This window comes from Pan paniscus, chromosome 10, assembly GCF_029289425.2.
Source record: "Pan paniscus chromosome 10, NHGRI_mPanPan1-v2.0_pri, whole genome shotgun sequence".
Lineage (NCBI taxonomy): Eukaryota > Metazoa > Chordata > Mammalia > Primates > Hominidae > Pan > Pan paniscus.
In genome coordinates, this window is record NC_073259.2 from 16601108 (window position 1) to 16627536 (window position 26429).

At 35.0% G+C, this 26429-nt stretch overlaps 1 protein-coding gene across 1 annotated transcript in view; it reads right to left on the bottom strand.

The window, feature by feature from the left end:
* Positions 1-26429, bottom strand: part of LOC100984410 (taste receptor type 2 member 30) — a 37562-nt gene continuing 11133 nt past the window's right edge. Inside the window, exon 1 of the mRNA XM_063593351.1 lies at positions 1-26429. This exon is cut by the window's right edge and continues 11133 nt beyond it. Within this exon, the coding sequence (XP_063449421.1) occupies positions 963-1922 (960 nt within the window). The 5' untranslated portion in view covers positions 1923-26429 and the 3' untranslated portion in view covers positions 1-962.

The following is a 26429-nucleotide window of genomic DNA, read 5'->3' on the forward strand; positions in this document are numbered from 1 at the left end:
TTTTCACATTGACAGATTTTTTTTAGAAAACAGAAGATTGGAGTTCTCTTATCTGAAGTTTAGAAGGAATTTTAAAAATGGAAGATAAGGATATAATTAGCAATTCAGGGGCTTAGAAGTGCTTTAGAAAAAATACTAAAATAATTTACATCAGAGCTCAATTTCAAAAAAAGTTTTTCTTTAATTGAAAAGCTGGAAGAAATGCCTTTTCTAACTGCATATGGAAGCTGATAATAGCAATCAAGATCATGATCATGATTTTTCATCCCTCTCATAGCAGAGATTTTTTTCTAAGCTATTCACATACTTGTATTAAATCTAATATTCCTCAGTACTGTTTATGGTACACATACATGAAATTTACTCTACGTATACTTGTCACTCAAATTTTATTGTGTTCATTGTTTTGTAACAATAATTCTGATTGCTTTTTACTAAACATAAAATAGGAATTCATAATGGAATAAAACCCTGAAGATACATCCTCATTGGTGATTAAGAATTGAATGACCTTATTATCAGAAAGTTATAGGTTAAAACAACAGATTATAAGCACACTGTGGTATATTTGTGTCATTCAAATAACAACAGAAAAGAGCAATATTTTTCCTGAGATAAGCTGTTAGTTCTTATTATAAATAGATATAAATTCTGCAAATGAAATATAAAATACATGTATGAAATAAACATGGCTTCATAATTCTGAGGAATTTTTGTCATATTTTCTATAATTTGGCAGTTTTTGTGAAAAAAACAATAAAAAGCATGTTATTGTCAACGTTCCTCAGTTTTTCATACACACACACACACACACACACACATCTATATATATATACTTTTCTAGACTAACTTTAGGTAAAAGACTTTTCTAGGTGTACATTTGGAAATTATTCATATACATATATTACAGAAAACCCAGTAAGAAATACAAAATGTTTCATACACCACCAGTTTGTTTTCTGCTAGAAGACACACAATGCCCCTCTTGTGAATCTATGGAGACGAAGGCTTCGGTCTTTCACCCAGTACCTCACATGCCACAAAACTGAAAGAAAAATCTGCTTTAGCTTCTTGTTTCCCAAAATCAGGATGAATGGGTGGGTTGAAGGATAGCTGAATATAATAGCTTGGCAGAACATGAAGACAGGTTGCTTTTGCAGCCTCCCTAAATTACAAACTGATATGATCATGGACAGAAAGTAAATGGCACATAACAAGAGGAAGGAGGTCACAGTTTGCAAAGCTTTTATGTGGACCTTGGTGCTGGGATCTTGAGATCCTTTGCCATGGAGCTGCATCTTCTTGAGATGTTTACACAGAGAACAGATTAACAGCAGAAAAGATATCAGGGTCAGAGTGAGGGGTACAAAGTTTGCTAGAATGGTTAGAGTCATATTTGAATGGTACATTGCACTCTTCAATTTGATCTTCCAAGTCATGTTTCCTTCATATTCTTTTGTCCATATAGTCTCATCCATGTTTATCACAAAAAGATGACAAACCAAAAATAGCAAAGGCCCCAACAGTATCACCAGAACAACACTCTTAACTCTCCTCTTTATGCGAAGAAAAATAAGGTTGGAGAAATTGGCAATCTTGAGCAAATAAAACATGCTGAGGCTAGTAGCAAGCCAGCTGCTGAAATGGTTGGTTACTGCCCAGACATTATAAACAGTAATTCTTACTTCTACACTATAAAAAGCTGGATTCAACTGAGTTGCATACCAATGTAGTAATAACACCCAGAGCAAACCAACTCTGGAGACCGCCAGAGCAGTGAGAATTTGGTCAACAAAGGAGATCTTTTGTCTCTTGACCCACTCAATGGAATTTACCAATGCTATGAAGCCATTAGCAAAATTTCCAATAACAAATATAACCACTATTAGAATGGAAAAAATGATGGGCAGAAAAGTTATCATGTCTGAACAGACAAAAAGAAATTTTTTTAATGCTGGTGTAATATCACTGGTTGTGATTGCTTGAATATCCTGACCTTAAATTGTATATGCACCTGATTTGTGTATGTGCTGTGACATTCTTTTTACTTTTAATTGTTGTGACCAGTGTCATGTCAGAAATCACCATGGCATGCTAATGGATAAGTTCAATGCTCTCTTTATGGAAAACATTCTTATTTTCAAAACAATTCAAATTAACTGACTCATTCACCATCTGTTCTTGTTATAGGCTGGAATTATTCATACTGAAATTGACATGAAACCTGAATTCTCATTTGCTAGTATGCAAACAAGGACATGTTCACTTCCAGTGTTTGCAATTTTTCCTTGTGTAACCTCTCCATCATTTGTCTTTAGCGACTTCAGTTGCTTGGGAAGTTTTATAACCTGATATGTAGATCGTATAGTAAATGTCTAAAATCTTAAAGGGAGCTTGATCATAACTAAGATCATCACCAATATGGACTTTTTTAAATGCCAGATTTAAATACACAGAATCCAAACTTCTTTTATCAAAAGCATCTAAGATTTACTTGAGAACCACAGGCAGGCCAATACTCCATAAGATCTGGTTGCTGCTAATACTTTTGTGTAACTTCATTATTCACAAGCTCATAAATACACACACAAACACACACATGTGTACACCACTTATGAATGGAACGAATTATTTTCTCATAATTTCCAAAATAAAAAATCAGTTTCCAGGAGGTTGTCCAGGTGAAATTAGTCCTATTTTCCCACTCAAGGTTTTCAGCCCACGAATAATGTTTATTTATCAAACATATCTCTAATTCTTAGGCCTTTGGTAAAGTTTCTCTCAAGTCTAATATTTAAATATTTGTTATTTAATTAAAATGTTCAGCAATTTTATAAGTATTCCTGAGTACCAGACCCTTTGATATATAATCTTGCAGTATCCTCCTATCACACGAAGACTGACTACCTTTCCCCTGAACTTGGAGTTCAATCATTTAACTTACATTGATGAACAGAAAATTAATACACTTTGCATAGAAATTTGAGATGGCTTCCATACTGGGTGTTCTTCCTCTTTCCATTTACTATGAGAATATGACCTGGCTAGTACACTGTTCCCAGAAGGAGAATCAGAAACTAATGAAGGCAGATTGCCCCCCACCTGATCCAGACTAAATTGGCCAAAATCTAACGACCTCCAAGATGCAGAATTTGGCCCATCTCAAGTCACCAGAGCCATCCAACAAACCCATTTAGAAAAACAAAATCCAAAGCCATGTGATATATAAATATCTAATGTAGTTTTGAAGGGTTTCTCTTGCAGAAAAACATTAACTGATAAAAGAACTCTGCTAAACCAAGAGTGTGGGAAATATGTACAACCTTGTTGTGTCAGGAATTCAGGAGCCAAAAGAAAAAATAGATGGGGAATGGCAAAGATTTGTTCCTGTGAGGTGGATAATTAAGGCTAGAAGAAATCCTTTGGAAAAATCTGGGGTGGCAAATAACATCATCTCAAATTTCCTCATGTTGCAACTAAATAAGAAAGTTCTTACTTCAACTCTGTTAGAGTTGTATAAGAATGTATACCAATAGTTTATTTTTCCCCTCAGTATATAATGAGACGAGTAATAATAATTTCTATGAGACGTTTCTCCTAATTAAAACTTTTTATGTTAAAATTATAATGCACACTTAGAAATGAACCAAAACAAAAATGGGAAATACCGCAGTGTATCATAAACATTCAAGTAACCATTATGTGGAGCAAGACAAGGAACACTGAAAACAGCCTAGGTCCACCTCCATGCCACTTTCCAAGTCCCTAAACCCTTCTTCACATCTCCTGAGATAAGCAATATCCATAATTTATATTGATTATTTCCTTAATTTTCTTCATACTTTACCAACTAGGTATGCAACCCTAAACTCCATCGCTTGGTCTGGCCTGCTTTGAACTCTGTGTAGGTGCAATCCTACATGTTCTTGTTGTTTGTGGCGTCTTGGACTCAACATTATGTTTCTGAAATTTAGTCACATAGTTGCAAGTACATGTGGTTTTTTTTTCACTTCTCTATATTGTTCCATTGCATGGAATTAATGTAATGATTCACCCATCCTTAACGTACATTTGGTCAGCTTCTTTTTTGAAGTTATGAATAATTCTACTAGAGAATTCTTTCATATATCATTTGATGCAATTCCTCTGTATATATACCTTTGGGTAAAATTACAGGGTCATTGTTCAAAATCTCCTCATAGACATAGAAAAGTTCAAAAACTACTTCAAGTAAATTTACTCCTGTCACCTTTACCTCCAGTCTATCTTTTGCCATTTGCATATGTCTTATCAATTATATAATCACCCTCAAGACATTATTATTTTATACAGTAAACATTCATTTACAATTATGCACATATTTACCACTTTCATTAATTTGTATTCCTTCTTGCATATTCAACTTAATATTTTCAATAAGTCTCTTTATTGGCCAGGCAGGGTGGCTCACACCCATAATCCCAACATTTTGTAAGGCTGGGGCAGGAGCACCCAGGAGTTCAAGAACCAGCCTGTGCAATACACCGAAACTCCCTCTACAATAAATGAAAATGTTAGCCAGGCATAGTGAAGCTACTCACAAGTTCTTTCAAAGGGAGTTTTTATAAATTTTTAGTATACCTGACATGAAAATGGTCACAATTTTCTTCTTTTTGTAATACTAAGGTCACAGAAGAGATTAAAATCATGGTCTAGGCATTCTCCTGCAACTTGGAAGAAACCGGAAATTGATTTGATGTGAGTAGCTTTTTTTGGATAGTAGCTTGTCTGTTGCTGGGTCATCACCACAAACTCACCTTATAGGGAAATTCAGTGAGCAGCACTGGATCTGAAAATGTCATTACAATTAATAAAATATAGTATCTCAACCACAGCTCCACCATTCTATTCCACGATTTAAATTTTACTCTGTTTTTATAAGCAGAAATCAAGGCTTCATTTATAACAATCTTTAAAAGATCAAAGAGTAAAACAGTACTTACAAGTTTATCAAACATTGAAGAACTTATTCCCATGGAAACAAAACTGAATCTGATGCTTCTATGGAATTCCACCATTTAATCCCTATCCGTGAATATAGTTTTGGTTATAGAACTATAACCTTCAAACTCCATCATCACTCACTCAAGTGTGACAGAAGATCTGAGGTCTTACCTCTGTTTGACAATCTGGTCCTAAAACCCTCTCTTTAGAAATATAAGCTTGCTCATAAAATGTGCTATTTGCTTTGTCTTTCTTATTAGGGAGGTTTAGTTCCATTAAAATCTAAATTGTTTCCATAGTGATCATAGTGAAAAGAGGATTAGTTTAAGCTCATCCATAAATAATTATTTGCTTAAGCAGTGTATTGTAAAATAAACTACACTTAATTTCTAAATCTAAGTGTATTGAGCTTGACTTAAACTTTGCTGTTTACTCCTGTAACTTTCCAATAATTATGATCTTTTTAAAATTACTTATTTTCCAAATTATGTGTTTAAATATTTCAAAAATAAATCATTTAATGAGATAGATGTGGATATAGATAATGATGATAATGATGATGGCAGGTAAAAGGGAGAATGCTATTTGATAAATGTGATTTCAGTCTTGTTTTTTAAGTACTAGACTTCAAGGTAATGAGAGAACAATATTATTATTCTTCATGGCCTCATGATTCTTATATTATTCTCAGCATCAGGCCTAGGCAAATACCCTCATGTGGTATTTCATCAAGAATAATGTAAAACCAATGTATTTTCAATGATTTATTTGCTTTTTTATTTTATTACACTTTAAAAATTCATAGCAAAAGTGATCTCCAACAATTAGGATTCTATTTGGGGGTTTTTTGTGTAGTTTTCAATATGAAAATAGACAAATACTCTATGCAATATACAGCATATCAATTTTATTTCATCTTTTAATAGCATCATTAGCAAGCCAAATTCTTGTAAATGCTTTTTCACATTCTTAGCTATGGTGACTAAATCTGTTATCTTACTATAGCAGTCAAAGTAGCATTATGTATGCACAAACATACTCAAAGATCATGCTAAATATGTTTTACACCTTAACAAATTTGCCTATGATTTTTCTTCTCTAATGCAGAACCAAAAAAAAATAGTAACAAAATATTTAACCCAAAATGCAGGTGTACACATGAATAGTATTGTGAAATTAGAATGCTAACAATATGAATATACATATTTCATTTAGAGACACATTTTGGGATAATAGGTCTATATATGTAATATCCATCTTACTATAGTTTATTGGAAATTCATGACTTTCTGACACTGAAATGTGAATTATGAATAATTAAATTGGAAATAAGAATAAAGGTGTCTAGCAATCATAAATATTCAAATTTTGATGTTTCAAATTCATATTAGCATTAAGAAGGTGGATTTACAGTTCTTGCTTATCTTCTTTTTTAATTAATTTAAGAAAACTTTTGGGCCAGGTGTGGTGGCTCATAACTGTAATCCCAGCATTTTAGGAGGCTGAGGCAGGTGGATTGCCTGAGCACAGGAGTTCAAGACCAGCTTGGGCAACATGGCAAAATCCCATCTCTACCAAAAATAGAAAAAATTAGCAGGGCGTGGTGGTGCACGCCTGTTGTCCTAGCTACTCTGGAGGCTGAACTGAGAGAATCACTTCAGCCCGGGTGGCAGAGGTTGCATTGAGCTGCGACTGCACTTGTTCACTCCAGCCTGGACAACAGAGCAAGACCCTGTCTCAAAATAAAAAAAGAAAAGTTTTAAATTTTAACTTGTATTTCTTAGTACCATAATGCTCTATTCTCCTTTATTCAGCAAAAACTCTAATTACAATGGTATCTGTGAGAATATGCTGTATCACCCTGATTTTATACGTAGAAATGTACTTTATGTTTTTGCTTTTTTAACATTTTTTTATTGGGGAATATAACATACAGAGAGTAACAAAACCTAAAAACAGTAAGAAAAAATTATAACATTAACATTGATGTTACCAAACCTTGGTCAGAAAATAGAATTTGCCAGCAATCCAGATACTCCCAATATATGTCTTCTTGTTGATATTTCCCTTTTATTTCCTCCCTCCTGATTATCCCAATTGTTATGATGATCATTCATATATTTCACTGTAGAGTTTTATCACCAATGTAACAAATTACAATGTATTAAAAATTTTTTTTCCAAACTTTATGTAAAAGATTATTCTAAATGTATTTTTCCATCTTGATAATTCCTTTCACATCTGTGAGTATTATTATCTATGTAGCTCAAATTTGTTCATTTTCTTTGTTGTATTATCCTGTTGTAAACATGTCAGTCTTCTTTGTTAATTTTGATCACTGTATAGTATTCCATTGTATAAGTATGCCATAATTTGTTTATCCATTTGGAGGACTGACAGACATTCCAAGTACTTCTCAACTTTAGCTATTGAAACTCAGTGATACGCATGTGCATGTATATGTATTCAGATAAGAGTGTAAATACTGGGTTTAGGATGTGATCCTTCATCTTAATCAGATAATGCCATACTCAGCCAAAATGACGGTACAGATTTATCATCCTAGGAGTAGAACATGAAAATTCCCATTGTGTCATATCCTTTCCAAAATAAGTAACGTAAGAGTAATATTTACAGTTTTGTATTTTTATAACATATTATTAAACAATAGTTTCCAAGTTCTTTCCTATTCTAATTTAGAATGTATTTTTACTTCAATAAATTTCATTCTATGATAGTTATTTCATATACATTTATTAATAATGCCTTATATATTATACATATTTATTTATTTTATTTTTTTTAATTATACTTTAAGTTTTAGGGTACATGTGCACATTGTGCAGGTTAGTTACATATGTATACATGTGCCATGCTGGTGCACTGCACCCACTAACTCGTCATCTAGCATTAGGTATATCTCCCAATGCTATCCCTCCCCCCTCCCCCCTCCCCACCACATATTTATTTATATTTCATTATAAATTTGTCTAACCTTTTTTTCTTCAAGTTTCAAATACTCTTTTCTTATAAGCAAGTGTAATTATACTGGAGATACTTCCTTTAATCAATCATTATGCCAAAGGACTTTGAAAAAATATAATTGTTAACAGCATACTGTAAGGGAAATTTCAGGATTGTTTAACAACTCCTAAAAGGACTCAAAGACAAAAATGTTGAAATATAAAAATAGACTACAAGCTTAATGTAGGTGTCCACGGGAAAAATAAATATATCACTGCTGTTATTGAAAAAATGATTGGTAGTAAATTTATCATGTCTGAATGTTTTAAAAAGTAGGCCTGATATCACTGGTCAAGATTCCCTTTAAGGTCCTGACCTTAACTTCTATGTGTAACTGATTCCTGAATGTGCAGTAATGTTCTTGTTCCTTTTAAATTCTGTGACCAATGTCAAACAGGAAAGCATCTCCATATGCTAATGGATGAAATCAATGCTGTCTTTATGGAAAACATGATAATTTCCAAAACAGCTCAAATTAACTCCTATTCAAACACAACATCCTTGCTGTAAGGTAAAATTTTCCATACTGATGTTGAAGTGAAAGCTGAATTCTCATCTACTAGCATGCCAAGGAAGAGTTTTTTAATTGTTCTGCAATTTTTAGCTTGTTTCACCTCTCCATAATTTGTGTTCAGCAACTTCAGTTGTTAGAGATATTTTACAACCCAATACATATATGACACATTGGTTGTATAGTCTGGTGAATGGAGCTTGAGGATAGCTAGGATCATCACCAAAGTAGATTTATTTTTTTTCAACGCCAGTAATATGTAGAGTGAATCCCAACTTTTCCTACCAAAAGCATTCAAGGTTTTCCTAGGAACCTCAAAAAGGCCAATAGTCCTTAAAACCTGGATGCTACTAAGTAATACTTCTGTATAACTTATTGTTAACAAGCTCATTAATACAAACACACTCACACACATACACACATACTCACCCCTCATGAATAGGAGGAATTATTGTCCTATAATTTCCAAAATGGAAAATTAATTTTAGGGAGATCATCCAGGTGGAAATAGCCCTATTTTCCCATTTGGGCTTTTTGACCCATTTTCAATATTTATCAAACTTACCACTCATGCTTAGGCCTTTCACTAAGTTATTCTCTTGAGTCTAGTTAATACTTAAATATTTATTGTTTAATTAAAATGCTCAGCAATTGTGTAACTATTGTGGGTCACTTGAAAAACACGTTTTCCATTGAAGAGTCTAGACTTCTTTCTATATGAATATTTGGTTTTGTTTTCCTCTGTTTAATTTATTTTTGATTACTTAATGGTTTAAGATGAATAGATGTTAAAATCAGTCTCCAATCTTGGATTTTATTTATTTTTCATTTTTACAGTGTAATTGTTTCTAAGAGAGGATTTTGGAGTCAGACTGCCAAGACAGGAAACCAGATTTTCTGCTTCATATAGGTATGCTCCAGACAGACCTCATTTTACAACTACTCTCTGCCTTGGTATAATCATCTGTAAAATACAGATGATAATAATATTCTCTTTGGATAGTCTTTATGAGGAGTTAATATACTATTTGTATAACTGCTTTCAATTTTACCTGTCTGGTACAGGCAGGAATCACGGATTATTAATTTTTCATATGATCATGTGTTACTTGATACATAAAAGATACCAGTGAGAACTTCCTTGTTTTGGGTGGAGGGAGGGAGACAGGGTCTTGCTCTGTCACCCAGGCTGGAGTGCAGTGGCTTGATTACAGCTCACTGCAGTCTCAAACTTTTGGGCCCAAGTGGTCCTCCCACCTCACCTTCTGGAGTAGCTGGGACTACAGGCATGCACCAAAACATCCAGATATTTTTTTTTTATTTTTTTATAGAGACAAAGAGTCTCCCTATGTTGCCCAGTCTGGTCTTCAACTCATGTGCTCAAGTGGTCCCCTCATCTTGGCCTCCCAAAGTGCTTGGATACAGGCATGAACAACCACACCTGGCTGAGAACCTCCATTTTTGAGCAGAACACACAAGGTTAAGAAAGGCATGACATCCGTCTCCAACAACTAGGATAAAAGAAACAAAAGGCCAAAATTATATTTTCAATTCATCACAGAGTTGTACAAGCAACGATGACCAGCTGAACTGAAATTCAGCACAAGGAGAGTCTTTATAGGTGAAAAGTCAACTTATATATATTCAGTGCAATCCCTACCAAATCCCAGAAGACTTTTTTCACAGAAATTGGAAAACCACTCCTAAAATATATCTGGAAATGCCAAGTGACAAGATCACAAAAAGAAATTGTTAAAAAATAAGAAATTTGGAGGATTATACTTTCTGATTTCAAAGCTTATTTCAAAGCTGCCCTAATCAGGATTCTATAGAACTCACATTACAGTAGACAAAAAGAACAATGAAACACAACTTAGAGTCCAGAAACTAACACCAACATTCATGGTCAATTGCTTTCCAAAAAAGGTACTATTGCAATTCGAAAGGAATTAATCGTTTTTCTCAACAAACAATGCCAGGTAAAATTGAAGAAGACTACCTCAAGGAATTTAATAATCAATTTCCCTAAGGTCAAGGATAAAGAAAGGATTCTAAAGCAGCAAAAGAAAAGAAACAAATAACGTACAATGGAGCTCCACTACATCTGGCAGCAGACTTCTCAGTGGAAAAAGGCCACGAGACAGTGGCATGACATATTAGAAGTGCTGAAGGAAAAAACTTTTAGCCCAGAATAGTGTTACTGGAGAAAATATTCTTCAAAATGAAGGAGAAAGACTTTTCCAAACCAACAAAAGCTGAGGGATTTCATCAACATCAGATCTGTCCTATAAGAAATGTTAAAGAGATTACTTCAATCAGAAAGAAAAGGGCATTAATGAGCAATATGTAATCACCTAAAGCTATAAAACTCACTGGTAATAGTAAGGAGACAGAAAAACACAGACTAGTATAACACTGTAAATGTGGTGTGTAAACCTCGCTAAAGTACAAAAATTAAATCATGAACTGACAAAAAAATAGTTCCCGCAACCTTTGAAGATATAGACAGCACAATGATATATAAATAGTGACACAAAAAGTTAAAAACTGAGAAGATGGTGTTAAGGTGTAGAGTCTTCATTTGTTTAGTTTTTGTGCTTTTTTGTTTGCTTATGCAAACAGTGCTAAGTTGCTATCAGCTTGAAATAATGGGTTACAAGATAGTATTTGCAAGCCTCATAGTAATCGCAAATCAAAAAACATAATACAATGGATACACACAAAAAATAAAAAGCAAGAAACTATATCATATCACCAGAGAAAATAACCTTCACTAAAGAAAGATAGGAAGGAAAGAAGAGCAGTCCACAACATAACCAGAAAACAGATAACAAAATGGCAGAAGTAAGTCCTTACTACCAATAATAACATTGAATGTAAATGGACTAAACTCTCCAATCAAAAGGCATAGTCTAGCTAATCAGTTGCCTATAAGAAACACAATTTGCCTATACAGACATGCACAGATAGAAAATAAAGGGATGGAAAAAGACATTCCATGGCAATGGAAGCCAAAAAAAGAGGAATAGCTATACTAATATTAGACAAAATAGATTTCAAGACAAAAACTGTGAAGCGACAAAGAAGGTCAACATATAAAGGGGTCAACTCATCGAAAGGATATAACAATTGTAAATATATATGCACTCAACACTGGAGCTCCCAGGTATATAAGTCAAATATGATTAGAGCAAATACTGTAATAGATGGAGATGACAACTTATTAGCAAGTCTACTGGCTCCAGGCTGGTACTGGGAGTTGTCTGCACAGAGTCCTGTGATGTGAACAATTTATGGGACTCTCAGCCTTGGACACCAGTGCATGTTCCAGTTGAGGTGATGGAGGGTGCAATGGACTCCATGGGGGTCCTTAGCTTTGGTGGTTTAATGCTCTATTTTTGTGCTGGTTGGCCTCCTACCAGGAGGTAGTGCTTTCCAGAAAGCATCAGCTGTAGTAGTGTGGTGAGGGACTGGCAGTGGGTGTGGCCCTAGATCTCCCAGAATTATATACCCTTTGTCTTCCACTACCAGGGTGGATAGGGAAGGACCATCAGGTGGGGGCAGGGCTAGGCATGTCTGAGCTCAGACTCTCCTTCTGTGGGTCTTGCTGTGGCTGCTGTGGGGGATGGGGATGAGATTCCCAGGTCACTGGGGTTGGGTACCTAGAAGGATTATGGCTGCCTCTACTGAGTCTTGCAGGTTGTCAGGAAAGTGGGGGAAAGCCAACAGTCACAGGTCTCACCCAGCTCCCATGCAAACTGAAGAGCTGGTCTCACTCCCACCATGCCCCTCCCAGCCGACAGCCCCGATTCTATTTCCAGGCAGAGGGCAAAATGGGCTTGAAAACTTGCCCAAGGCTATCTGCCTCCCAGCCATGAGAGAAAAGGGCTTTAGTTCTTCCCCAACCTGCGAAGTCTGCATGCCCGATTCACATCCTCCCCCGAGTTCTGGCCAGGAGGCTTCTTGACCAGTTCAAATTGTTATAAAGTTCAGCTAGAGATTTCTTCTGCCTGGGGGTTTTACCCCCTGCTCCTCTGGCCACCCTCCTGATGGAGTACTATGGTGCCAGGCAGGAATGGGCTGTTTGGGGACCCAGTGAGCTCCCAGGGCCTTCTGCCCTGCTTCCTCTACCCCTGCATTTCACTCAGCTCTCTAACTTGACTCAGCTCAAGGTAAAGCCAGAAACTTCTCCTGCAAACAGACCTTCAGTTCTCCAGTGGTGGTGTGTGTTCAGAAGAGGAGGGTCTCCCTTTCCTACTCCTGCAGTTGGGGAAGTCACTGTATTTGGGTGTCTCCTGGGTCCTGCAGGAGCAGTCTGCTTCCTTCAGAGGATCTGTGGGTCCTCTTGGGATTACTGGTTTGTTCTTGCAGTGGATTTGTAGCTAAAATTCACAATACAAGCATCCACATGCTGGTCTGTCCAGAGCTGCAATCTAGTCCTGCCTCACATCCATCTGCCACAATCCCCTGAATCTCTGCAGTGTTTATTGTTCCATCCAAACCTACACATGTGCCTATACTTTTTTTGTTTTGTTTTTTGTTTTTGGTTTTCTTTGAAACGGAGTCTCGCCCCATTGCCCAGGTTGGAATACAGTGGCGCGATCTTGGGTCACTGCAACCTCTGCCTCTCAGGTTCAAGTGATTCTCCCTGCCTCAGCCTCCTGAGTATCTGGGATTACAGATACATAACACCATGCATGGCTAATTTTTGTATTTTCAGTAGAGATGGGATTTCACCATGTTGGCTAGGATGGTCTGAAACTCCTGACCTCAAATAATCTATCCTCCTTGGCCTCCCAAAGTGCTAGGATTACAGGTGTGAGCCACCACACCCAGTCTACATGTTCTAAAAAGTGAAATTGTTCCTCACTGATACATAATCCCTCAATATTAGAATTTCTCAAATTAAATTCCTGAAAATCTTAGAATTAAAAGATATTTTCTAAAACAGAAAAGGATTTCACAGAAAAGGAAATTTGGGAAATTCCACATACAGCACTTCCTTTTACACACTAACAGAGTATAGAAAAAGCTTATGATTTAAAAACAAACAAAAAGGTTAAAGTCGCTTAAGCCAGCATTGCCTAAAATATTTAAATATTAAGAACTTTTTTTTGTAACAACTATGAATATTCTGCTGAACTCTGAGAAATGCTGCTGTATATCTCTTTTAATGACAAATGTGTGTTCTGCTATATTGAAGCATTATAATGTTTTTAAGCATAAAAAATGTTAAGGCTTTTATCTTAATGTTAACAAACTATACATAGCTCTATAACTGTTTTTGCATATCTGTAATCATTTTATGATTATTTTTAGAAATGTTTCAGAAATATGTAGTTATACATGCATATCAAAAAGTATGTGTACATAGATACATAGACATAAAGTGTATGTATTTTTATGCTAAATTCGCTTTGACTATATCCTACTATATGCTTCTACCAGTAGTGAAAGAGATTTTTCATGTTTCTGAACTTTTCATTATCTGGATACCTTTTTAGTATTTTTATAATATATTTTACCAACAGATGTTCCTCACTCTGTGCGTCTTTACACATTTTTTTCTTTCAGTCTTTTTCTAGTATTCATTCTGCTTTATTCTTCTAGGTAAGTTTTTTTACTGAATCTAAAATGTTTCCCAGGCCCTTAGCATAATAAACTACTCTAAATGAGAAAAAAAATGGCAATATTTGCCTTAACATCTTACATGTATACCTGAATTTGGCAAGAATTGATGTCATCACAACATTGAGAATGTCATCTAAGAACATGATTTTTTTATTAGGTAAAATGAGTATTTTTATTTTCATCCATATATTCCTAGTTTTAATACTCTTTCTGTATTCATTATCAAATGCCTAGATGTATAATTAGACTAGAGTCAGACAGCTAACTTAGCTGGATTAATTAACAGATCTTTCCAAGGAATTTAAAACTTATCAAACTTTTACTTTATGTTTTGTGGTTTTTGTCTCTTTCAGATAAAATCCTCACCTACCTTGAATTTATAAAATAATTTACATTTTTCTTAGCTTTAAATTTTGTTCTTAATGTTTAGATCTTAGTCCTTTTGGACTATTTTTTGTGATACAAGTTACACATTGATTTTCCTCCTTATGAAAAGTCCATTATCCAAACAATTTACTGCAAAAAACACATCTTATCTACTAATTTCTAATGATAATCTTATTATAAGACAAATTACATGTGCACAAAAAGTAAATTACCTAAATATATTCTGCCTTACTATTCCCTTTTGTTGTCTATTGCATCCTTCTGTGCCAAAATTCTTTCAATTTTCATAATTACACTATAATAAATCTTGATACCCAGTAAAGAACTTACCTTCTTCTTTTTCCAAGTTTTCTTGCCTATCTCCGAACTGTTAATTTTCTATATGTATTTTTCAAGTCATTTTTCACAATTTCCGCAAAACTTTAATAAGACTTTGCCACAACTTGCATTGACTATATTAATCTAGAAAGAAATTATATTTTATAATATTCAGTTTATCTATGAACATGATACATCTCTTCATGTATACAGGTTTTTTTCATGTTCTTTTACTTTTTAATAAATAACTTCCACATTTTTGTTATATTTATTTTTATATACATATATTCACTACAACAGAAATAATTTTTATTATATTTATTTTTATATACATATATTCACTACAACAGAAATAATTTTTATTTTGCTTTGTTTTGTTTTTGAAACAAGGTCTCACTCCAGTTGCCCAGGCTGGAGTGCAGTGGCGCGATCTCGGCTAACTGCAGCATCAGCCTCCCAAGATCAGATCCTCCCACCTCAGCTTACTGAGTAGCTGTGACTACAGGTGTGTGCCACCACACACCGCTAATTTTTGTAGTTTTAGTAGAGACAGGGTTTCACCAGGTTTCCCAGGCTGGTCTTGAGCCCCTGGACTCAAGGAATCCACCTGCCTGGGCCTCCCAACATGCTGGGATTACAGACATGAGCCATGACACCTGGCCAAAGAATTTTTTAAATTTACATATTGTAATTTACTGTTGGCAATAGATACACTGTTTTTTGGTAAATCGATGTTATATGAAGAACCTTGTTATCTTTTCTTATGCTAATAGTACCTGTTGATTCTTTAGGAGTGTTCATTTAGGCAGTGACATCATCACATAATTATATTGTAAATTTGTCTATCTCATTCCAGTTCCTAGATGAGTTTATATTGCTTGTCCTATTACATTAGCTAAAAGTGCTAGAACAATGTTGAGTTCTACAGATGTTAAAGAGCATTTTTGCCTTATTTAAGATATCAGTGAACTTTAAAGTAGTTTTCCAATTCTGTGAAGAAAGTCATTGGTAGCTTGATGGGGATGGCATTGAATCTATAAATTACCTTGGGCAGTATGGCCATTTTCACGATATTGATTCTTCCTACCCATGAGCATGGAATGTTCTTCCATTTGTTTGTATCCTCTTTTATTTCCTTGAGCTGTGGTTTGTAGTTCTCCTTGAAGAGGTCCTTCACATCCCTTGTAAGTTGGATTCCTAGGTATTTTATTCTCTTTGAAGCAATTGTGAATGGGAGTTCACTCATGATTTGGCTCTCTCTTTGTCTGTTATTGGTGTATAAGAATGCTTGAGATTTTTGTACATTAATTTTGTATCCTGAGACTTTGCTGAAGTTGCTTATCAGCTTAAGGAGATTTTTGGCTGAGACAATGGGCTTTTCTAGATATACAATCATGTCATCTGCAAACAGGGACAATTTGACTTCCTCTTTTCCTAATTGAATACCGTTTATTTCCTTCTCCTGCCTCATTGCCCTGGCCAGAACTTCCAACACTATGTTCAATAGGAGTGGTGAGAGAGGGCATCCCTGTCTTGTGCCAGTTTTCAAAGGGAATGCTTCCAGTTTTTGCCCATTCAGTATGATATTCGCTGTGGGTCTGTCATAGATAGCTCTTATTATTTTGAGATACGTCCCATCAATACCTAATTTATTGAGAGTTTTTAGCATGAAGGTTGTTGAATTTTGTCAAAGGCCTTTTCTGCATCTATTGAGATAATCATGTGGTTTTTGTCTTTGGTTCTGTTTATATGCTGGATTACATTTATTGATTTGCATATATTGAACCAGCCTTGCATCCCAGGGATGAAGCCCACTAGATCATGGTGGATAAGCTTTTTGATGTGCTGCTGGATTTGGTTTGCCAGTATTTTATTATGGATTTTTGCATCAATGTTCATCAAGGATATTGGTCTAAAATTCTCTTTTTTGGTTGTGTCTCTGCCCAGCTTTGGTATCAGGATGATGCTGGCCTCATAAAATGAGTTAGGGAGGATTCCCTCTTTTTCTATTGATTGGAATAGTTTCAGAAGGAATGGTACCAGTTCTTCCTTGTACCTCTGGTAGAATCCGGCTGTGAATCCATCTGGTCCTGGACTCTTTTTGGTTGGTAAGCTATTGATTATTGCCACAATTTCAGATCCTGTTATTGGTCTATTCAGAGACTCAACTTCTTCCTGGTTTAGTCTTGGGAGAGTGTATGTGTCGAGGAATTTATCCATTTCTTCTAGATTTTCTAGTTTATTTGCGTAGAGGTGTTTGTAGTATTCTCTGATGGTAGTTTGTATTTCTGTGGGATTGGTGGTGATATCCCCTTTATCATTTTTTATTGTGTCTATTTGATTCTTCTCTCTTTTTTTCTTTATTAGTCTTGATAGCACTCTACCAATTTTGTTGATCCTTTCAAAAAACCAGCTCCTGGATTCATTAATTTTTTGAAAAGTTCTTTGTGTCTCTATTTCCTTCAGTTCTGCTCTGATTTTAGTTATTTCTTGCCTTCTGCTAGCTTTTCAACGTGTTTGCTCTTGCTTTCGCCAAGTCAATCCTAAGCCAAAAGAACAAAGCTGGAGGCATCACGCTACCTGACTTCAAGCTATACTACAAGCCTACAGTAACCAAAACAGCATGGTACTGGTACCAAAACAGAGATACAGATCAATGGAACAGAACAGAGCCCTCAGAAATAACGCTGCATATCTACAACTATCTGATCTTTGACAAACCTGACAAAAACAAGCAATGGGGAAAGGATTCCCTATTTAATAAATGGTGCTGGCAAAACTGGCTAGCCATATGTAGAAAGCTGAAACTGGATCCCTTCTTTACACCTTATACAAAAATTAATTCAAGATGGATTAAAGACTTAAACATTAGACCTAAAACCATAAAAACCCTAGAAGAAAACCTAGGCATTACCATTCAGGACATAGGCATGGGCAAGGACTTCATGTCTAAAACACCAAAAGCAATGGCAACAGAAGACAAAATTGACAAATGGGATCTCATTAAACTAAAGAGCTTCTGCACAGCAAAAGAAACTACCATCAGAGTGAACAGGCAACCTACAGAATGGGAGAAAATTTTCACAACCTACTCATCTGACAAAGGGCTAATATCCAGAATCTACAATGAACTCAAACAAATTTACAAGAAAAAAACAAACAACCCCACCAAAAATTGGGCAAAGGACATGAACAGACACTTCTCAAAAGAAGACATTTATGCAGCCAAAAAACACATGAAAAAATGCTCATCATCACTGGCCATCAGAGAAATGCAAATCAAAACCACAGTGAGATATCATCTCACACCAGTTAGAATGGCAATCACTAAAAAGTCAGGAAACAACAGGTGCTGGAGAGGATGTGGAGAAATAGGAACACTTTTACACTGTTGGTGGGACTGTAAAGTAGTTCAACCATTGTGGAAGTCAGTGTGGCGATTCCTCAGGGATCTACAACTAGAGATACCATTTGACCCAGTCATCACATTACTGGGTATAAACTCAAAGGACTATAAATCATGCTGCTATAAAGACACATGCACATGTATGTTTATTGCGGCACTATTCACAATAGCAAAGACTTGGAACCAATCCAAATGTCCAACAATTATAGACTGGATTAAGAAAATGTGGCACATATACACCATGGAATACTAAGCAGCCATAAAAAATGATGAGTTCCTGTCCTTTGTAGGGACATGGATGAAATAGGAAATCATCATTCTCAGTAAACTATCGCAAGGACAAAAAAACAAACAACACATGTTCTCACTCATAGGTGGCAACTGAACAATGAGAACACATGGACACAGGAAGGGGAACATCACATTCTGGGGATTGTTGTGGGGTTGGGGGAAGGGGAAGGGATAGCATTTGGAGATATACCTAATGCTAAATGACGAGTTAATGGGTGCAGCACACCAACATGGCTCATGTATACATATGTAACTAACCTGCACATTGTGCACATGTACCCTAAAACTTAAAGTATAATAATAATAAAAAAAGATAACAGTGAAAATATTTTTGTATTGATCCTCTATACCAGACTCCATTATATATTGCCCAGAAACACTTTCTATAGGTTTCATTGGTTTGTTTTGTTTTTTGCCAACTGCGTTCTTAAAGATGTCAGAGAGGTGGTTTCTCTTTTGAGGAGTCTCACTGAGATGTGACAGGCCTTTGAAACTGGAGTCATATCACTCTGATACTCTGCCTCTTGCTGAGCTGGTTGGACCCTGCTTGAAGCTGCTCCAAGGAGATGAGTGCAGCCTGACTGCATTTCCCCTCGGTCATTAAGCCTGATACTACCCACCTCTCTTTTCCTGTCTTGGGATTTACCTGCAGCAGCTGAAGTGTGAGAACCTGCAAGAGTCTGTCAACATCCACACAAATGCACATGAAGTTGCAGGCTGCTGGCCAAAAACAGACTGCTGGCCATCCTTGCTTTTTTTTTTTACAATGTGCCCTGCTTATGCCATAAGTGCTGTTGCTGCTCTCTCGGGATCTTGCTACACCAGGAGCTGGTTAGAGAGGCTAGAAAATATAGTTGAGAAATGCACAGAGGGGACACCCTGAAAACTTTGACCAATGAAAGATGAGAGCCAATATATACATTCTTTTTATTTCTTCCCTTGGATAGAGATAGAAATTTCACAGACTCCTTTTAAACACATACGAAGAAATCAACTGTGATTATGAAGTGACAGCCAGCTAAATATGTCTTGTATTTGCTCTCTTCCTTTTTTTGCCTAACTCATCCTTTATTTCCATTCCTGCTTCCATGGTAATGCAGGCTCAAATAAATTACTAGGATACAAGATTACTTCAAGCCTCTTTTCTGTGGAACTCATAATATGATAAGCGTTTTTTACAAGATTGCCTGTAGTTGTTTAAGGGACAAATTATATTAGGGAAAGAAAGTCTTTCTTTAGTTGGTTAAATTTTCTATTATAATTGGGTACTAAATTTATTTAAAGAGTGTGTCCACAACTATTTTATAAACATATTATTTCCCTCTTAAATCTATTAGTGAGTTGATTATCATAATATATTACCATGTGTTAAACCATCTTCACATTTCTGGAATCAGCATTTCTTTGGTATGTCATATTTTTTTTTTCATGATGGTAGCCAGATCTAAAATTTTATAATATAGCAATAATACATAGGTATTATTTTTACAGACGGGTGTTTAGATTTTTAAATAACTTAATGTTTTTCTTTATTTTTCTTTTCTTTTTCCATTTTCTTTCTTCTTTTTTTTAATTATTATTATACTTTAAGTTTTAGGGTACATGTGCACAACGTACAGGTTTGTTACATATGTATACATGTGCCATGTTGGTGTGCTGCACCCAGTAACTCGTCATTTAGCATTAGGTATATCTCCTAATGCTATCCCTCCCCCCTCCCCCCACCCCACAACAGGCCCCGGTGTGTGATGTTTATTATAAATAAAATTTTAAATATAAACTACAACTCTTTTGGAAAAGATAATTTGTGAGATAGTATAATAATACAAGCAAATTTCTTTCATTATTTTTGACATATGCAAGAGTATTTCTTCACAAGAAAATTTTGATAATCTATACTTTTTAGAAAATTGCACATTTTATTAGAATTTTTTATTTTTATCACAAAACTGTTTTAATATTTCTTTTTATAGAAGAAAATTTCTCTTCTCTCACGATCAATTTATTTTTGTTTTATCACTTATCTGTACTATGTTTTAGTTTTAACTATTCTCCACTTTTATGTTTGACATCTATGGTTAAGAAAGTTCAGCTTGGGAGATGATAGTAGATTGGATTTTTAGCCCCAATTATTTATTCCCTTTAATAGTATTACTCACAGCCTTTGCATGTAACTTTGCTGTGCTCTCCCACTGTGGGCAAAGTATAATTTCCATGCCCATTAATGTTGTACTTGTCTGTGAATTGCTTTAGAATATTAGCAGAATGTATATGAGCAGAGATCTTAAAAATGCATTATCAGTTTGTCTGGGCCTTCTTGTATTTTGATGATCACCATGAGAATAGCCACAGCTACACTTCAAGTACAACTGCCCCTTCTGCCTGAGACTCAGAATGAGACTGTGGATCATGACAGAATCAAATTCCAAGTCTAGGTAGGAGTTGTCTGGTATTAGTTGTCTCATATAATTAGATTTAAGGGTATTCATGACCCTGTTTCCAACGGTAAAGGAGACACTGGCAATCCCTGGCATGCGGTGACACAACAGTTATTTAAATTATTGTCCATAGATGATCACTTACAAAATAATTTATAATCAAGTTCCTATAGAAGGCAAGACATTGAGTGAGGCTGCCATAGAACATTTTAGTGAAAATAAGTAGAATAGGGTTCGTTGCTGACTTATAAGTGTGCTAGAAAACTTGGAGAAAGAAAAATTATGAACTTAAGGCTCTGAATTACTAGCTTAGGATTATGTAAACTAACATAACATTCCTACGACTGTCTTCAAAAAAGTCCTTATCTCCTATAGCAGAAGTACTAAAATTTCTGAAAAGCAAACTCAAATCAATTTCTGCAATAAATAAATCATCTTGAAAATTGTATTTACAACTTCACAACTTCCTGTGTTAAAGTAAGGAAATTTGCTAAAAAAGAAATAGGAACTTAAAAATTGGGGTGGGCCTGTAATGGCAGATCCCAAAGAATCTGGAGGATCTTGAACCCCTAAATTCTGCTGGTGCACCGTTGCCAGGAGATGCACTCTTCCTCCCCTCGCTGAGAAGGTTAGTCTTCCTTCCCTTGCCTTAAAAACCTGTAATGAGTTACCTTGAGCTGTTTGGCTTACAGAGGAATGCTGATACCCCTCTATATATATCCCTGCCTCCTCTTATGTTTAAATATATGATAACACTCAATTCCCAGCAGGCCCCAAATGACAAGATACAAAATGTGATACAGGACAAAGTAAAATTCAGACCAAAAGACTTGTAAGATTTTGTGAATTTTATACCAACACACACCTGAGATATATGAGTAGAAATGGATCTTATGAATGGGTAGATATAACAATATAATACATATAATGTGAATTATGATAAATATTATGAGCTCACTAACAGATATTACCCCCAAAAAAATGGCAAACAAGAGAGTGAAACAAGTGGTTTGTGTCCAGAGCAAAACAGTGGAATGTTTTTTCTACTTTAATATTGAAATAAAGAAGTAATATTTAAAAATAATATAAAATATTTTTGAGTTTTGAAAAATAGTATATAGTATTCAACATACTCAATACTGGAGACAAATTTGTTAGAATAAAGTCACTCAAATAAATCTTATGATACATCAGCCAACTATGGCAGTTTACGGATACAATCAAACAATTCCAAAATGTTTTTTATCAATAATTCTTTTAATTCTCCCATCAGTAGCATATACTCCAATTCAACTGAAATACATTAAAAGAGAATCAAGTATTGTAAGAAGCCAAGAGAAAGTTTTCATCTGCTCTGAGGGTTCATTGAAAATAAACTGACAATAGAAAAATAAGAAAAAACACAAGTTTTTATTAATGTGCATATATACATGATAGCCATATACCAAGTATGAGACTCAAAGCGGGGGCCAGACAATTGACTCTTAAGTATACTCTTAACTGGGGAGAAGAAAGCGAGGGATGTAAGAATAAATGATTTCCAGAGGAAATGAATAATCTAAAGAGCAATGGCCTAGGACAAATTTCCTCTGAGCTCTAGGGGAGGTGGAGGGAAGGTTAGGGCCAGAACTTCACTGTGAACAAAGGTTGTCTTATTATGCAGATAAAGTCACCCAGGGAATCTCTTGGAGCTGCCTTCATAAGAACAACTGAAAAGTGTGTCTAGGCATGTTGACAACTCCAAGTATCTTATCCAGTGGCTATTTGATCCAGTATCTTATCCTGGTCATTTGATGAGATTCCTAGACAAGGAGTCTTTTAAAAATTGCATTTCTTCTGGAAAGAAATTTTCTTAATCAGATAAGGAAATTCCAGAGAGAATTCCCTCTGGTGCTTCAGGAAAGAGGATCAGAGACACAGACAGAAGGGAAAACTTCAGACAGAGAATTTGAGGCTTCCTGTTTAGTCCAGCATGTCAAAGAGTGATATATTTTCAGTATCATTTTCTGAGCCCCAATAGTATACAGTTGTAGTTAGTTTCATGGTGCCATATTTCTTGCAGTGTGTCACATCTTCTGCTTAATTGTAGAGTTTTAATAGAAAAATCCTTCATACATGTGGGCACAAATTTTATATTAACATAAAAACATTTTCATTCCTATCAAACAGTTCTGCCAATCCCAGGCAGTAACACTCGATCTGTAATTTTGATTGAAGGGCTGGATTCAACTTTGATTACATGCAAATAGGAGAAAAAGTAACTTGCACTGATTTGCAATTTTCATTCTGCCCTAAAGCTTGGGTCACTTGGATCCAAATGCCAACTTTCCTAAATCTCTGCTCAAAAAAGAGAGGTGGAAAACTTTCCAGTATAATTCATGGGGGTGCTTAGGTGTAGCTTTTCTCACTTGAAAACCAGAGAACCAGAGAAGGTACAGAAACCTGGAAAAATGATTGTAAGTCTTTTCTAGAACATTAGAAACCAATTAGGTCAGTTGTTAAAAATCAAAACTAGAATTTTATGTGACATATAGAAAGAAAATTTCCTGACTTTAACACAGGAAGTTGTGAAGTTGTAAATACAATTTTCAAGATGATTCATTTATTGCAGAAATTGATTTGAGTTTGCCTCATTTTTGAATTCTTTATAAATACAACCTTAATATATTTTCTTGTTTATGACTTCTTTTTTTAAGCATTATGTTGATAAAATGTATCCACTTTGTTGCATGTACATGTGGTTCATTGCTTTCAATTTCTCTATATTGTTCCATTATATGAATTTGCTCTAATTATTAATCCTTCCTTAATTTATAGGTATTTGAGCTGTTTCTTTTTAGAACAATTACAAATAATACTACCATGGGCATTATTTTACGTCATTTAATGCACTTCTCTTGGATATATAGCTAGAGTACATGCATTGAATTTGATACTCAGACTCTCTTCACAGAAAATGAAAAGGTTAAATAATAATTAAACTAAATTTAATTTTTTCACCTTCACCCCAGTCTATATGTTATTGGCATACATTTTATTCATTACCTCTTTTAACACAAGATATTATTGTTCTATACAGTCAATAGTCCTTTTAGTTACGCACATTTGCCATTGCCTTTATTTTCATTCCTTCTTGCATCTTCAACTTTGTATTTTCAGTAACTTTTTTCTATCTGAAAATGTATCCTTTTGAATTTCTGTTTATGAAATGTCTGCTACTCCTTTGAAACGCACTGAAATATATTACATTGAATTCTAGCTTCCATGCTTTCTGCTGAAAATCAGTTGTCATTCAAACAGTTGATCCTTTCAACATAATCTATCTTTTTTCTCAGGCTACTTTTCAAATTTTCTATTGGTCTTTGGTTTCCTGTAGCATTTATATGTTAATTTGTTTCCAGTTATCTTGTCTGAGGTTTGTTGGTTTCTCAAATGTATGGATTGATACATTTTATTATTTTTGGAAAGGTCTCAGCAACATTACTTCTTCCCTACATTCTCTCTTCTAATCTTCCAGAACTCCAAAAGTATGTTAAGACTTTCTGACTGTAGCCTCAATGCTCTTCCCCTTTAGCCTGTATTTTTCCATCTCTTTGTCTAATTATGCTTCACTCTGTGTAGTTATCTTCCAATTCACTAATTCTTTATTCTACCATTTCTAACTGATTGTTAAATCTAATTGATTGTTAAATATTGAATTCTTAATATTAATTTTTTCAGTCATTATTTTGGTGGTAGAAAGAAACTTTCACTCTATTTCTATAAGTTATTTCTATGGATAAATAAAATACTCATAATACCAAATTCTTAAAGATTTTTAAAAAACTTTTAGTAAACTTGACAAGAAAATACCAATAATTCTCTTCTTTTACCCACACTTTGGTTAAAGAAAACACCAATTTTTTTTTTTTTTTTTCTGAGATGCAGGCTTGCTCTGTCACCCAGGCTGGAGTGCAGTGGCGCGATCTTGGCTCACTGCAAGCTCTGCCTCCCGGGTTCACACCAGTCTCCTGCCTCAGCCTCCCAAGTAGCTGGGTCTACAGGCACCCGCCACCACGCCCGGCTAATTTTTTTGTATTTTTAGTAGAGATGGGGTTTCACCATGTTAACCAGGATGGTCTCGATCTCCTGACCTCGTGATCTGCCTGCCGCAGCCTCCCAAAGTGCTGGGATTACCCACACTTTGGTCAAGAATAGAATAAAAGCGTGAGTCTAATCATTCTTAACCAAGTTGAAAAGAACTAAAAATAAATTTGATGCAAGTAGCAGCTTCTCTGTTGCTGGATCTTCACCACAGACTCTTATTACATGAAAATTCAAGGAGCAGAACTTGATCTCAAAATGCCATTACCATAAATAAAAGATAATACATCAATCACAGCAACACCATCTTATAACATTGCTTAATATTTAAGTAGTCCTTTTACTCTCCTTACACTGTTAGACATGGGGCTTTGTGCCTTACAAGTCCATCATCAAGAGAGTATGATATTGAAGATGTGAGGGCTTACTTCTGTTTGGTTCATTGACTTTTAAAGCCTCTCTTTTGAAATAAGAGTTTAATTATAAAATGGTTTATTGACTTTATCTCTCTTATTATACAAATGCTATTTACACTAAAAACTAAATATTTCTGGTAGTTAGCCTCTGATGAGTTTAAGATTATTTATAAATCATTTGTTCAAGCAATGCATTTTAAGTAAAAATACACTCAACTTCTAAATCTAAATGTATTAAGTTTCACATAAGCCTTGCTCTTTAATAATGCAACTTACCCACAATAATAATCTTTAGGAAATTACCTAGACATTCTCCAAATCGTGCATGTAAACATTTAAAAAACAAATAGTTAAATGAAATATATGATGATGATAGTGGTGGTGGTGATGATGATGATGATATTAATAGCTAAATGAGAGAACCCTACCTGATAAATGTGATAGATGTGACCTCACTCTTATTTCCTGAATGGAAGAGTTCATTTTGTCTGGAGAAAACAACAATTCTTCCCCATGGCCTTATGATTCTTACACCATTCTCTGCATCAGGGCTTAACCTGGAAGAATATTTTCACCTACTACTTCATGAAGACTAATATAAAACCAACATACTTCCCATGATTTACCAGCTATTTTTTCCCTTTATTCCATTTTTTAAATTATGGTAAAAGTTACCTCAAACAACAGTGCTGGGTTTTTTTTCTTTCATATGGACATATCCATTTCCTCTATTAAAATAATACATGATCTTCATTTCATATTTTAGTAACATCATTTGCAAGCAAAATTCTCTTAACTGCTTCATTACATTCCCAGCTACTGTGATTACATCTGGGTTATTTTATTACAGTAGTCAAAGTAGCACTACACATCCACAAACATATCCAAGCATTACACTGATATATATTATGCTTTAACAAACTTACTTAATTATACTTAAC